Source organism: Cetorhinus maximus, chromosome 13 (genome assembly GCF_964194155.1).
Source record: "Cetorhinus maximus chromosome 13, sCetMax3.hap1.1, whole genome shotgun sequence".
Lineage (NCBI taxonomy): Eukaryota > Metazoa > Chordata > Chondrichthyes > Lamniformes > Cetorhinidae > Cetorhinus > Cetorhinus maximus.
In genome coordinates this window covers 52,094,468-52,110,803 of record NC_135891.1, presented here as the reverse complement: position 1 = coordinate 52,110,803, position 16,336 = coordinate 52,094,468, and the positions used below count along the sequence as shown (strand labels likewise).

Sequence of the window (16,336 nt, the reverse complement as noted above, 5' to 3'; positions counted from 1 at the left end):
ACCTCACAGATCTCAGCTACTGCTAACCTCACTGTATATGTCTTTTTCAAAATGAGGCATAACGGCACCAATACAGATTTCTTTTCCCCAATTTTCTCTGTTCTAACTTTGAAGGCACAAATGCACGCTAAATACAGTTCTACATTTGCTCGCTCGTAACTCCTGTCACTAAAGTGGCTGTTCTTCATGTATAAGTCTCGGCTTATACAAACTGGGTTTGTGGAAAGTACACAACAAGCCTGACCTTGCCCTCATCTTGTGTCCACACACATGGCGCTTTCACACAAAAGGTGCCGGATAGGGATCTGGAGCGGAGACATTGGTTGATATCCCTATAGCCTTGTGACATGCACATCAATTGTAGCAGCCCAGCTGAGATTGGCTGACACACCATGGACCAGAGTCTAACTGCTAAACGGATGTGCTGCTGGCTTGATATCTCAATACTAATCTATTAAGAGTGAAATTAGAAGACGTTATATTAATTGCATCATTAATGATATTATGTCTGCTATTTTTCTCTACAGATGTGCAACATTCCCCATCTGAGTGACAGACTGGATCTCATCCTGAGCATACGAGAACTTCCAGAAACTGTTGATGACCTTCAACCAGTAAGTGCTGTTGTACAATGGTAACTACAGAAAATATACATGTAGCAGAGGAGATTTCTCCTTAATTTTCACTACAGGGAGTCCTCACTTAAATTGGTGGTTGCGTTCCTGAAAATCGGCACTTTAAGTGGAACCCAAGTGATGCATGGTTTCCCATAGGAATCAATGTTAAAGCCAGAGTTAGGTTCCTGAGGGCAATTTTTGATTGGAAAAATCAATGCAAAAATTGAAACACTGTACCATGCATGTGCAGGGCCGTGCATTCCTAGCTGAAGTAACTTGCAAACTAAAATAAATCACTGAATATAACAGAAATACTGTATGAATTTAAATTAGGCAACACTTACCAGTCTCTCTTAAACAGTCCCTCCGGCTTAGGAATTACTTGCTTCTGCTCCAGCTGATGGGTCCTGAGATGGCTGAAACAGTAAGTGCAATGAACAGTCTGCAGACTCTACCACGTATGGGCAAGTGTTGCTTGGAAGGTCAGTGTCTCGTTTTGTTAGTGCCTTCCCAAATGAACCTTCTCCCATTTTGATAAAAGCAAAATACTGCAGATGCTGGAAATCTGAAACAAAAACAAAAATTACTGGAAAAACTCAGCAGAGCAGATCTGACAGCATCTGTGGAGAAGAGGACAGAGGTAACGTTTTGAGTCCGTATGACTCTTCATCTGAAGAAGAGTCATATGGACTTGAAACTTTAACTCTGTCTTCTTTTCCACAGATACTTGTCAGACCTGCTGAGTTTTTCCAGCAATTTTTGTTTTTGCTTCTCCCATTTTGGTTGGTCACCATGAGTCGCTGGCGATGTTTGATATCTTCAGGAATGCTTGAGGACATCCCTAAAGCATTCCAGTGGAGGTGGCTCTGAGTGATTTAGAGCCTTGTGGTTGAGCATCTTGGCTTGTTGGGAGACCTTGCTGTTGCAGTGCCTTTCTTGACACTAGACTTTGAGGATCTTTTGAAGATACTGCTTGTTTTGAATTGAAGGCAGTGTGCAACTGCAAGGTCCTGGGAGAGTTAATGGGATGAAGGCAAGGATTACCAACAAGCTTGAAAAATTTACTCAGTGACTGTTGGGCAGCTTGATTTCTTGGCAGCAGCAGGCTCACTACTACCATTTGCTGGGCATTTCTGGCACAAGTCTCAAATATTGTACAGTACAGTACAGTAAGTGACTTTAAAATTGCTGCCTTGCCTGCAGGCTTCTTCCTTGCAGAGACCTCTTTAAACCGCCAAGTTTAAAACAGGTTCCTCAAACACAGGTACTGTACAGTAAAATACAGAGCAGACCCCCTGTACAACAAAGAATTCTTCTAAAAACAGAAGTCCACAGTAGTTCCTCAGATACTTACTGTACCAACAGCAGAGAAATTTGAAAACAAAGTTTACAGTACAGTATCTGAACTGTACATTACAGTACTGCACAGTAAACGGGAGAATTCTTTCAAAAAACAAAGCCCACAGAGTTCCTCAACTTGTACAGGGTACAGTAAAAAAAAGTTTAAAAATGAAGTTTACTTTAGCATGGGGAGGGTACCTGAAAATGCAGCAAAAAGGCAATGTTCCTCGAATGTACAATAAGGACAAAATGGCACCAACACAATCACAAACCAGGCTCTACTCACAGGATCACTGGGCCTGGTGACATGATGACATCATCACGTCAGGGACTCGATGACATCACACTGCTCGCATCTATTAAAATGGGGAACATTGCTCTTTAAATGGAACCCAGACATTAAAAATAAAGCCCTTTCAAACAAAACCACTTTAAAAGGGGATACTTAAAACAGGAACTCCCTGCAAGACTGACACATGAAACTAAGTTGAAGGCAGAAGCTGAGAAGTTCCATTCCTTTATGGGGCAAAGCCACAAACAGGTGGTCCACGAACAGAGGGCTAGAGATTACAATCATCTCTGCTGGATGCCCATCCCTTCCTCTTGCCCCAGCATCACGTTTTTGGTGGAATGCCTCACAAATCCCACCAGACACACCACTGCTATGATCAGCAGGAAGTAGGCCCACAAGAAGCAGGCTTATTTACCATACAGGGCCTCATGTGGGCCTAAGAATATTACATTCCAATGGCAATTCATTCCAGAGAGATCAAATGCCATTGGAATTTGAAGTCCATCAGTGACAGGACAGCAGATGAAAGCCTTTTGAGGCCAGGAATCTTCGTTCGTACCAGCCTACAGCCCCTCGCACCCCCCCAACAGAGTAGCAATGAGTTGAATCGAAATACCACCAGGTCACTGGGGTAGGTGTTCCTTTTTGGTGCCATTACTGCCACATGCACCTACTCCTAATATATAAAATACCTTGCTTTCAAAGTTTAAGGTGAGGTCACAGTGGGGACTAACCAATTGGGCAGTGTAGGACGGTGTCCTAAGGAACAAAGTTACTGATAAAAGTCATTGGAGCTCCTGTGGTACAACAGCCTCCTCAGGATTTCTTTTCACTTCAAGATCCAGAAAATGGGCTGTCACTTCCGAGCTCCCGAGCATCGGATTTGGGGGGTACTCCAAAGATGCACTGGGTAATCCTTCTCGGAACTTCACAGGTAAGCATTTGCGTGGCAATTGCCCAGAGGTGCACACTTCCTCTGGGCAATTGCACTGTGCTGGGAACCATCCGAAAATGCAGTTTAAAACGCAAGCTTCGGATCGTTCTGACAGGGTTACACCAATAGTTACTCAGAAAAAGTTAAAAGAACTAAAACCTCTTCTAATTTCTGGGTAACGATTGGAAAGACCCAGACCAATCCCCCCATGGGACTTCCCCAACACCCTCAACCCTCCATGGTACTCGCCCCACCCCCCGGCCCCCCCTGGGATTCCCCGCCACCCGCATGGGAGTCCTCACCTGCACCCCCCACCATAACCTCAGCGGGTCTGACTCCCACCCCCGAGGTCCGACCAGACCTCCACTTCCTCGATGTCACCACCCCCAGCCCCCTGAAACTCCAACCCCCCACACCCTCCCGATGTCCGATCCCCCCAGCCCCTCTGCAGGCCTGACTCTCATCCCCTGACCCAACTGGACCTCCCACCCCCGAGGAACGACCAGGACCCCACTCCCTCGATGTTGGCACCCCCCAGCCCCTTGAAACTCCAGCCCCCTGAAACTCTAACCCCCCCCCGACCCACTCCCGATCTCTGACCTCCTCCAGCCCACCTACCCCCCACTTGTCCGAACCCCACATCCTCCCGAAATTCCAACCTTCCCACCACCCCGAACATCCGATCACCCCCACACCCATCCAAATATCCAACCACCCCATACCCCCGAATGTCTGAACCCTGCACACCGCCAAATGTCCAACACCCCATCCACCCCAAATGTACAACCCCCCAATCCCTCCTGAATGTCCGACCCCCCAACCCCCTCCCGAATGTCCGCCCCCCCCACCACCCTGAATGTCCAAACCCCCACCCCCTCCCAAATGTCCGTCCACCCCGAATGTCCAACCCTCCCACTCCCGACCTCCGAACACCCCACCCCCCCATATCCTATCCACTTACCTTCTCTCTCACCTGTCAATTTCAGTCGGACCTTTAAACTTTCCTGCTTTATAGCAGCTAGTGCAGTGAAAAAGGGGCATGCGCTCCTTCAATTCAATGGTGCTGGACTGCGACACTGGACTTTGGAGACAGCTGCACTAGCTGGATCTTGTCTGGCCTGAGTCGGAAGATCGGGCGAGTTAGGCATGGAAAAAATTTGGTGTAGTTAAGTGGGCACAAAATTGAGAGAGATAAGAAACAGAAAAAGTTTTTTCTATTTTTTAAATTTTTAAAAAAAGTTTCCAACAATAATTTTAAAATCTGAAGGAATGGGACTCCACACTTGAAAAGTATATCTGCAGTGCCAGTAAGCTTGTTTGGCAGTAGTTAAGACCAACCACACTTTTAAAAATTCACTTACAATTGAATGGACAAGGCCTAATTTTTTTCTCGTGTATTTACTAGATATTTAGTAGGTAATACTACTGTGGTTGCGTATGTTTGAATGCCAGATCTCTCGCCGAGATACCAGTCTATAGAAGCTTATGATGGAGCTGGGAAAATTGAACATAACCTCCTGATTTCCATGTTTAACAACATGTGCAGACACCAGGGGGAGATTTTTTCCCCCGTCGGGGATGTTGGGCGGGACTGGGCGCGGGCGGGCGCGCAGCCGATCATTGCCCCTGATCGGCTGTGCACCACCATTTTACGTGGGCATGCCAATTAAGGCTTGCCCAGCGTGACACGCACCTGGAAACTCTGAGCGCTCTCTGTGCGGGCTGGGGGAGGAGGCTGAGTCAGGGCCTGTGCTCTTTCGCGCATGTGCGTGAAAGAGTGCAGAAATCTCCCTGAGGCACAGAGCTGCCTCAGGGAGATTAGTTTGAGTTTGAAAAATTTTAATAAAGAGAAAAAAATTTTTTTAAGACATGTCCTCTCATGTGACAGTGTCACATGAGCTGTGACATGTCAATGAATTTTACTAAAAATTTCTATTAATGTTTGAAAACCTTCATGAAACCTCATCCCGCCCATGGATGAGGCAGCCCATCAGGTTTACCTTAAGGTTGGATAGGCAGCTCAGTTAAGTACTTTCATTAGTTTTTAAATGGCCTTAGGCCTTTGACAGTTCGGCGGGAGCGTAGCCAATGCCTTTGCGCACCCGCCGAACTGAAGATCTGAATGATGCGTGGTGACATCAGGACGCACGCCCAATGTCACCATGCGTCATTTTACGCGTTGGCAAGCAGGGCCCGCCCTCGCATGCCAACCTGAAGATTCTGGCCCAGAAGTTGCAGTCCACTATGCTTCTTAATAACTGAGCACTGATAATCTCACTGTAATTCCCACCTCAAAAGGTGGTCCATTATAAATCCGTTTTTAACTATGGGACTACGCAAGTTACTTTGTAGTGATTAGACTGAACTTTAGAAGACACTGTATAAAGCTACATGAAATTATTGATGTTTGAAGTAAAACAAATATAGACCACTCTGTTAAAAGCATGTTCAGTTTGCTAAGGAGAAAAACATATAAGGAACAGTTTTAAAATCAGGTCACTGATTCCATCACAGCTGCCTGATCCCATTGCCAGAAATGATATATTGCGATAATATCCTGGTCAACAACATGACCCAGATTTTCAACTGTGTTTTCATTACTGCCAAGCATATACTGGGATTAGCTTTCTGCTCTCCCACCTGCCTGAATTTTTGGAGGTACGCCCAGCAGGGGAAGGCGAGAAGAGATCTTCTTCTTATCGTGTCCACGGACAGTCTATACATGGCCCAGCCAGAACTGGACACACTTTTGCGCCTTGTTGTTGAATTCGGCAAGATCTGCAACAGTGCAGGGTTCCTCTAGCGATAGGCATTGCAGGAGATGTTGCATAGTCTGTGGCTCAGTTCCACATTCACAAGTTGTCGGGCTGGTTGTATATCCCCTTTGAACGACCTACACCAGTCCTAAGTCTGTTAAGGCACTTCCAGGTTGCCCAGTTGCAATTAACTCCTGGGGGAAGGCTTTCATCCGGTAGAATTTCCATCGCTGGGGGTTGTCCGAGACTGGCGAGCTGGTCTTTCCACAAGGCGATGCGGGCTTCAGATGGGGGTGATTGTAATGGAACAACACTGTTCATGAAGCTCTTCCTTGACTTTAGGCGGCTGGGTGTAGGTGTATGACCATGTAGAGGGTGCCTCTCATCTGAAGTTTGACGGAGTCGCTCTTTCTTGCTGGCTACCATTCTTCTTATATCAGGGGGAATGATACCTGCCAGGATACATAGGCTGTTGGTGTTTGTTGGTTTTAATCGACTTGTGATAAGTCGGCAGCTTGCATTCAGAATGGCATCCATCTTCTTAGCATGAGTAGATCTTTCCCATGCAGGGCAGGCGCATTCAGCAGTGGAATAGCAAAGAGCAAGTGCACTGTTTCGCAATGTTTTCGAGCTTGCTCCCCATTTTGTGTTAGTGAGCTTATTCAAGATGTTGTTTCGTGGGCTCATTTTTGCCTTTGTCTTTTCAATGTGGTTCTTGAAGGTGAGGAGAGGAGATGATTTTGCAGTTGTTTAAAGGGGCAGGGAGGGAGCTACAACCAATACAAAAACTTCGCTGATTCCAAATGCCAGTATTCCACTCTCTGGATGCCATTATTGATAATTCCTTTATCAACTTGAGTCATATTTACGCAGGCGCCTGACAAGTGATGTCAGAAGATCATTACAGATACTGCAGCGTAGGTCATCCACCAGCTTAAACGTCCACACCATCATCAGCGCACTTTGGCAGCAATGTACTGCCTATAGGATATCCTGTAGTAACTCACCAAGGCTCCTTCATCTCCCAAATTTACAACCTTCAACATATAGAAGAATGGGGGAAGCAAGTGCATGGGAACACCAACACCTCTAAGTTCCCCTCCAAGTCATGCACCATCGTAACTCAGATATCACCATTTCTTCATCATCACTGGGTCAAAATGCTGGCACTCCCTACCTAACAGATCTATGGAAACAGCTTCTTCACCACATGGACGACAGTGATGACACTTCTGCCAAACTACATTCCTATGAAGTACCTGGTAATACCACACTAATGGTGCTATTTAAGTGCAAGATGTTGTTGTTTAAGAAGTCCCACCACCATCTTCACAAGGCCAACTAGAGACAGACAATAAATGATGGCCTTGCCAGCAAGGCCCACATGCCAAGAATACATTTGGCTGACTACCCAATTATTTGTCAGAAAACGTGAGTCACCCAGACTATACTGCCTCTTGGGAAAACTTATGAAGCTCAGTCCAGTCCAGGAGCTTTCTAAAATGTGTCCCCAGCTTCCATTCTGTCAAAGGTTTGTGTCCTTGATTTCAAGAAGACACATCTGCAAGGGAAAAAGAACAGTTTACTCCTACCAGGATAACTGCTCTGCTGAAATTAGTGGGAAACAATTGAAAAACTTAAATCAAAGTAGCCTGCAATTGAGAAGACATTTTCCAGGCTTCTCAGTTAAAGAATTTTCTTTGCGCCCAGCCTATCATCTCCCAGCAGTTATTTATGCTAAAGCTCTATACTCACCAATTGGGCAATTGTATTATTTAAAATCTGACCCAGGTGATCATGCGATGTGATGAATAAGCAAGTTGGCTATATTATGGTCCACATTTACAATCAAAATTCAATAATCACCCCATATTTTTACAAGAATACTCAATACTGAAAGATGTATGGTGGCAGAGTTATTTGACATCTTTCATACTGATGACATTAAATAACATTCTGTGGCAGTTATATGAGCAGTGAATTGTTTGTGTGCTTTAAATTTTATTTTCTTCCACTGCAATCCTGTTTAATCAGACAATAGAAGAGTTCAGTGCTCACACTGCAAAAAAAAACATTTATATCCCTTCTTATTTGTGAGGCCTCAGTGGATCCACTGTTAAACCCAATCCCATCCTCTTCCCCCTATCCACCCTTTGTGTACTAATACATTCCTTAGGGCTGAATGACTCGCGAGTGAGATACTAATCATAGCTTGTTGATCTATTTATTTTTAATGAGCATCAGTAAGCAGAATTTGATATGGTTTCTGCGGGTTATCTGGGAATCAAGACTGTGAAGAAAGGATTAAAAAGGTTGTATAAGTTATGAATTTCATATTTAGCCTCTCCGCAGTGTACTGTACTGGTGGTTGGTGTATTCAATTCACGCAAGTTGATTCCAGGTAGTGCCACAATGGTTGCTATGGAGAAAGGTAACTGAAGCTCCTGAACACATTCTGCATCAGTAGTTTGATGCTTTAAGCAGCTGTTGGGTTGCAGCAGACAGTTTTCAACAAATGTCTTATTTGGTTTAATTTCATTTGGCAAAAGAGAGTTCTTTATTCTGAAGAGTTGGGATACTTAAAATAAATTAACAACATAATTTGTACTGGTGATAATATTGTTCCCGTTCCATATGACGTAATGGGAAGCACCTATACATGACTTAATTTTTACCCAGCCTCAGCATTAAGTTTTTCGGTCCTGGTGCTACTCACTACTTAAGTTCTTGGATCTGTCTATGATAGGTGAGTTGTGCATCTTTCTCCCTTGGGTAGATTATTGTTTTTCTATAAAAATCTGCTTTGCTTGCCCTTTTCAGAGCACACTGAAGAAAAAGGAATTAATAAGGGAAAATAGACAGACAGAATGGAGCCACAGTATTTTGCTTAACTGGAATGGCGTGGGGGACAAAACAGGAAAACATTAAGGTTAAAAGCAAAACACTGCAGATGCTGGAAATCTGAAACAAAAATAAAAATAACTGGAAAAACTCAGCAGGTCTGGCAGCATCTGTGGAGAGGAGTACAGTTAACATTTCGAGTCCGTATGACTCTTCATCAAAATATTAAGGTTACAAGGCAATGAGCTTTTCAAAGATAGGAGTGGAAGTTCCAGTCTGGAGTTTTCTGAAAGTGAGGGAAAGATTTTAACCCCCCAAAATGGGTGGGCTTGGGGTGGGGTGAGATGTTAAAACTCTAATTCTATCACTTCTGGCTTTAGCGGAGACGGAACAAGGGCTGGGCAGACAAACCACTCCCAGGAGGTGGGTTGGCCATTTAAACATTTTAAATATGAGGCTGGCAGGTCAGATTTGACCTGCTTTGGAAACCTGGAGCTGAGTTTTACCAGCCATTTAGGGGCAGGTTGTGAGGCAGGAAGGCTGTCAAAGTGCCCAGCGTGACACGCACCTGGAAACTCTGAGCGCTCTCTGTGCGGGCGGGGGGAGGAGGCTGAGTCAGGGCCTGTGCTCTTTCACGCATGTGCGTGACACATTCCCATCATTGTGCTATTCTGCCAGCGGCAGGAAAAGTGGCAGATGATCCACTTGCCTGGGGCTCAATTAAGCCACCTAAGTGGACAAGTGTTCACTTAAGGCCTCTTACTGCCTCTATTGGCTTTTTACCAGCAGCTGAGGGCTTGCTGCTGCATTAGGAGACCATTAAGTAAACCCTGGCGGCCTTCCAGCAAGCACCAGGGTCGGGGGTGTCCTGATTTTTGGGCACTTTTTGGCTCGCCACGAGGCTGCCCCAGCAAAATCGGCACTGCCTGTCCTCAGCGACTACCCCACTCTCCCCTTTCAGGACCCACCTGCCTGGCCCTTTCATCCCCAGATCCCACTTGCCTGCCTTTGTGTGCCCACTTCCTCCAGGTGCAGCCACAGTGGGGCGAGCTGCTTGCCATCTGATTGTCAGACATTTCTTGAGGTGGTGGTTGGGGTGCTCACTATCCTTAGTAGGGATAGCAGCCCCAGCAGAAGCCACTTAATTGGCTACTGCTAGCAGAACATGGTCCCAGGTCCCGCCACCCGCTGCAGTAAGTTCGGCCCTCACACCGGCTTTGTCCTCCGCAGGAGGCTTCTGCGAACATGAAAATCAGCTACCCGCAGACAGTTTCAGGGAGAAAGTAAATGCCTTTACACCATTGTTCCCATGCTTATGGTGCAGGAGGAGTGCAAATGCTTCCCCTGGCCCACCAAGCCTTACCCTCTTACAAAAGAAAATACTGCGAATGCTGGAAATCTGAAATTAAAAACAGCAAATGCTAGAAATAATCAGCAGCTTAGGCAGCATCTGCGGAGGGAGAAACAGAGTTAATGGGCTGAGTTTTCTTCCCAGAGGTGAGTAACGGAGTCGGGAAAGTTCCTGGCTCGGCCCACCGGCGTCGGGAGAAGGTTCCCGTAAGGACGGGATTTCTATTGTGGGCAAGGTGCTGGTGCGGACTGCAGTCAGGCCAGCCGACCTGGGAAAAAATTCGGAGGGGATGCGGAGGAGGCTGTTTAAAAGGCTTGCCTTGGTGCTGTGGGACTTCGTCCCTGTTGAAATGAAAACAGAAAGGCTCTCCGGGCCTCACCCCTCACACCCCTTCAACCCCCAACACTCATGCTGCCACCCACCATGTATGACTGCCCATGCTTCCCCATGTGAAGGTATGCCACCAACAACCGTTATAGCCACTCAAGCCTCCCATGCCAAGTTGGCTGAGAGCCCAGTCATCCATTAGCCCGTTGAAACATCTGAGCCCCAGAAAATGCATTGTTCAATTAACAGCTCTGACTCTGATCTATGCTGTTAATTTCACAATGTTTATTTACACATGATAAAGGGGGTTCAAGTGCTTGCAGTTTCAGCTATTGATACTTTAAGGGCCTGAAAGATTGACACTTTTATTGGGCTGTAGGAAAAAAGGAGTTTATTTTTAAGAAAGTAGAAAGTTATCAATGAATGTATTTTTTTACAGTTTATTTTACACATGCTACTCTCCCTCTAGTGTTCATTGTTCTATACATTGTATAGTGAGTGAATGGGCATGGAAGCCCCATAACTAGGCATGGGGGACATGAGGGGCCATAGGGGTTTTTAGTAGGTATACCTTGGTATGGGGGGCATGAGGGGCCATGGGACATATCGCAAGCTGAAGTAAGGCCAATCTTGGTCATTTTTGATCATTGACAAGGAGCAAGATCAAGCTGCCAAATTTTATGGATATTAGATGAATATGCAATATACCCTGCAATTTGATTAATACCTTCTTTACTGTAGATCTCAGTGCTAACCATCCCATGATGCTCTTTACGTGTGTCAAGCTGTTACCCTACATACTCTCCTACAGCTTCTCCAGCTCTGCCACCAGAATGTTTCTTTTATTATTATTATTCATTCATGGGATGTGGGTGTCACTGGCTAGGCCAGCATTTATTGTCCATCCCATGTAGGTGGAAATATCTGTGACTGTTTGCACCACTGCACATAAATCCCCTCAAAGGTTTTTTCAGCTGTTGTTAAGATTTCAGGGCCTTACCTTTTAAGTTGTATTATTTTGCTATGCATTCATGTCGAAAATGAGGAATTAAGAACATAGGAATAGGAGTAGGCTATTCAGCCCTTCAAGCCTGTTCTGCCATTCCATTAGATCATGGTTGATCTTAATTCCATCTAACCACCTTCATTCCATAACCCTTAATATCCTTGCTTAACAACAATCTGTTAATCTGAGGTTTAAAATTTTCAGTTATCCTAGCCACAACAGTTTTTTGAGGGAGAGCTTAAATTATATTCCCTTGATCTGGACTTCCCACGAGAGCAAATGTTGTTTTATATCTATCCTGCCAACTCCTTAAAGTAATTTAAGAACTTCAAATCGATCGCTCCTTAATCCTCTATACTTAAAGGAATACAAGTCTAAAGTATGCAACTTGACCTTATAATTTAACCCTTTTAGCCCTGGTATAAGCCTGGTGAACTGCGCTGCTTCCTCTCTAAGGCCAACATATCCTTCCTGAGGAGCAGTGGCCAGAACTGATTAAAATCCTCTAAATGAGGACTAACCAGATCTTTATATAATTGTAACATAACTTCCATGCCTCTGTATTTCAGACCCTTTTAGATGGTGCCTGTTGTCCTTTTTTTTTGTGCTTGTCCACTAGCTTTCAGTGATTTCTATATCTGGATCCCCAAATTTTTCAACACCTCCACAGTTCCTAGCTTCTCACCATTTAGAAAATATTCTGATCTATCTGCCTTTGGTCCAAAATAATGCCCTCACACTTGGCCACATTGAACTCCACCTGCCACAGTTTTGCCCACTCACTGGATCTTTCATCTTAACCTCTCTTTGCAACCCCTCCTCCTATCTACTCTATTTACTGTGCCACCTAACTTCATGTTGCCAGAAAACTTGGATATACAACTCTCTATTCCTTTATCAAAGTTATTTATGAATATAGTGGAAAGCTGATTGACCACTAATCATATGTTGCCAATTTAAGTACTTTCTGGCTCCTATCTCCTACCCAATTTCCTACCCATGTCAATATGTCACCTTAAAATCCATGTGCTCTCATAGATTTCCTGTCTTGGTAGGACTTCTTCATTCTTCAAACAGAAACATTCTGCACACCATACAATCCCAGCTTCACTGACACCGCTCAGTATTTTGATCATCTAGGGGGAGTGGAGTATCAACTTGTTGTGTGCTGCAGCCTTGGACAAAATTAATTGACGTGCATGTGTCATATTTGCCTTTAAAAGGAATGGGGACAGTAGATTGTCTGTTGGCTCTGGTACAAACAAGATTTTGACATTTTTGTATGCTGAACATGTGTTCCCATAGGAACCAATTAGCCGAGGACCAGACTTCTACAGTGTGTGAAGAATGCTTTTATTTGAAGTACTGTACAAGGAAGACCTGACCAAAGTACATAATCTCTCCATTTAATCAGTTGATATTTCTTTATTGAGATGTCAAGAGTTTAAGTGTGAGTAAAGGTTGGAAAATTGATCCTTTTTTTGGGGGGGAAAGGAAATTTTCAGGAAACAAAAATAAAAAAGAGGTTCAATTAAAGTTTTCAAGTTTGTGAAGGTGATTGACAGAAGCTTAACCAGAGAAACTGTTCAGTGTTGCAAAGGGTTCGAATACCAAGAGGTACAAGTAAAAAGAGAAATAAAGTTAAGAGCAAGAAAGGAGAATCTTTCACACAAGGGATAAGAAACATGTGAAATAAATTGCCAGAGAATTCAACAGAACGGATGGAAATGATGCATTTTTGCACATCAGGAGGATTTAAAAAGTAATTAATAAATCATGGACTATTAATTGAAAGCGATGATCTAATTTATGATGGAGTGGTGAAAAACATATGAGGCCAGATTTTGCAGGGGCAGAACATCTTGTGGTGTGCCCCATTCGTCAGACTTACAATTGCACCTTTAGGTTTTAAATTTGATGGAAGTGTGAACTGATAATGGTGCAGCAAGGGCAGTGGGTCATCTGGGACCTTGTTGAACAACAGGACCAACAGGTATGTCCCAATGAGATTAAATGATTGAAAAATAAGCAATGGGAGAACACAGAAGTAAGGTGAATTAGAACAGATAGATTCAGTGTTAAATCAGATAGCTAAAGAGAGGGAAAGATTTGTAGAGTGAAAAAAGTGACAAAAAAGCAAGTAAGAAAAATATTTCAAAATGTAAAATGTGACATTTTAAAATCTCCAACAATAATTCACAACTTGAAAGAACTTTAAGTGTTCACTTTTTGGGTAAGAGAGGTTGATTGGCAGTTATTAGTAATTATATAATTAAAAGGATTTATACATTGTCCATTACTAGACTTAATTTTCGTGTTGAGTTTAATGGACCATTAATATGCAAATGCAACAACTTCCGGAAAATTACCTGGATGTTAAGAGTGGGGTGCTGTTTTTTCAAAGCCAACACCAGAGCAGTGCAAATCATCCAACAACTTGTGGTGATCTGCAATTAACACGATATCTCTTCCAAGCCATAACTTTCTAGTCCATTTGCACAATAATGACAGAGCATGCAGGAATTACTCAATAGATCAGATAGCATTTGTGGCGAGAGAAACAAAGTTAACATTTAAGGTTGATAGTCAGTCATCAGAACTGAATAAAGTTAGAAATGTAACAGATTTTAAACAAGTACTGAGACAGGGAATATGGGGTGAGGAGGTAAGAAAAAAAAGGTCTGCTAATGTGGAAGACTGGAGAGATCAAATGACAGAAGGGAAGATGGTACTGCAAGGCAAAAGAGGATGGCTATCGGACAAGTGCAAAAACAGAAAACGTGTCCAGGAGAGGTGTAAATGGCAATAGTAGAACCATTACCAACAGCTACTGTATGAAAGAATGGGGCAGTGGCTATGATCGGAAACTGCTGAGCTCAACATTGAGTCTAGAAGGCTGTAACGTGCCTAATCAAAAGACATGATGCTGTTCTTCAAGTTTATGTTGAGCGTCATTGGAAGAATCTAGGAGGCTGATGCCAGAGGGTCAGAGTGGAAGTAGGACAGAGAATTCAAATGACAGGTGACTGGAAACTTGGGGTCACGTTGTCAATTGAACAGAAGTATTCTGCAAAGCAGTCATCCAATTCCTGTTTGGTTTCTCCAACGTGAACAGTGAATACAATACACTAAAATTGAACAAAGTATTATTGGTTTGCAGTTTCATCTAGATAAGAGTGTTTGTGGCCCTGGATGATGGGAAGGAGTGAGGAAAAACAGCAGCTTTGCACTTCTTGTGCTTACACTATAAGGTGCCATCAGAAGGGAAGAGGTTGTTGGGGGTGATTGAGGAGTGGACCAGGGAGTCGTGGAGGGAACAGTCCCTTCAGAATGCTGAAAGGGGAGCACAAGACATGTTTGATGGTGGGATCATGCTGGAAGTGGCGAAAATGGTGGACGATGATCTTTTGAATGTTGCTGGGGTGGGAGGGGAAGAAAAGGGGCACAAGGGGAACACTTTCATGGTTCTGGAAGGGAAGAAAAGGGTGAGAAGTGCAGGAAATGGGAAGGACCTGGTCGAGCACCCTGTCAACCATGGTTGGGGGAATTCTCATTTGACGATAAAGGAAGACATATCAGAAGTGCTGGTATGGAAGGTGGCATTATAAGAACATATGCGATGGAGAGACTGGAAGAATCCTTGCAGGATAGAGCCCTCGCAGGAAGCGGGTGTGGAGAAGTAGTCAAGGGAACTGTGGGAGACAGCTCAGAGTAGTTATTTGTTGATAACCTATCCCCTGAAATGAAAACAGAGAAGTCGAGGAAGGGAAGGGAAGAGTAGGAAATGGACTATGTGAAGGTGAGGAAAGGGTGGAATGTTGATCAGAATTTTCCATTTCAGGGCGAGAGAAAGAAATGGCACTGATACAGTCATCAGTGTACTGGAAAATGAGTTGAGGGAGTTGATCTGAATAGGATTGGAACAAAGAATGTTCCACATATCCCACAGAAAGGCAGGCGTGACCGGTACTCATAAAGGTTATTGAATGTGAGAACAATTTCAGCCATGTGGAGGGGGTTGCTGTTGGATGGGGACTGCTGGGTCTTCTGTTCAAGGAAAAAGTGGAGAGTTATCAGACCTTCCTGCTGGGAGTTGGATCAGCAAAGAGATTGGACACCCATGATGAAAAAGAGATGGTTATGGCCAGGTGACTGTTAAAGTGGCTAAGGGACTGGACAAGGAGAGAAAAAAAATTGAATCAAGATAGGAAGCAATCACTTCTTTGGGGCAAGGAAATGCTTTAAATGATATTTGCAGATCTTGGAAAGAAGGTAGAAACAGATTGTGCTGGATTGAGTGCTATGAAGTTGGAGGGATGCTGTCCAGAGAAGATGAGGTCAGTGCCACTCTTGGAAATGATGGCTTGATATTTGTCAGTGGGTCATGGTCTGGCAAGATAGGAAGCTGTGTCACAGCTACTGTTCAGCCTCTGCCAGGTAGAGGTTAGTTTGCCAAGCAACAACAGTACCTGCTTTGTCAGCAGATTTAATGACAATGTTAGGATTGAACCTGAGAGAACAGAATGTTGCAAGTTCAGATGTAGATAGTTTAGAGTAAGAGAGCAGAGTACAAAACTGACACAGCTGATGTCACGTGAAAAGATCTAGAGAGGGTAAAGACCAGGGGGAGGGGTCCAGGTGGAATGGGAATTCTGAAAATGAGAGAAAGGGTCTGTTGTTTGGGAGATGAATTCCTGACCAAAGAAGTGGATGCCAAGGTGAAGATTGTGGAAGGAGAGCTCAGTGCCACTCCAAGCCTGAAAGCGATGGGAAAGAAGGATCTGTAAGGGTGGTGATATCCAAGAGTTGTTGAAGCTTGCGATCCTTGACACCTGAATGAAAGAAATAAAGTCTTCTGTTAAACGCCAGTT

At 44.2% G+C, this 16,336-nt stretch overlaps 1 protein-coding gene across 1 annotated transcript in view; it reads left to right on the top strand.

Moving 5' to 3' along the window:
• The window catches only part of LOC144688604 (uncharacterized), a 144,183-nt gene that overhangs the window by 111,436 nt on the left and 16,411 nt on the right, over positions 1-16,336 (top strand). The window contains exon 11 of the mRNA XM_078555373.1: positions 528-614. Within this exon, the coding sequence (XP_078411499.1) occupies positions 528-614 (87 nt within the window). The remainder of the gene's footprint in view (positions 1-527; positions 615-16,336) is intronic.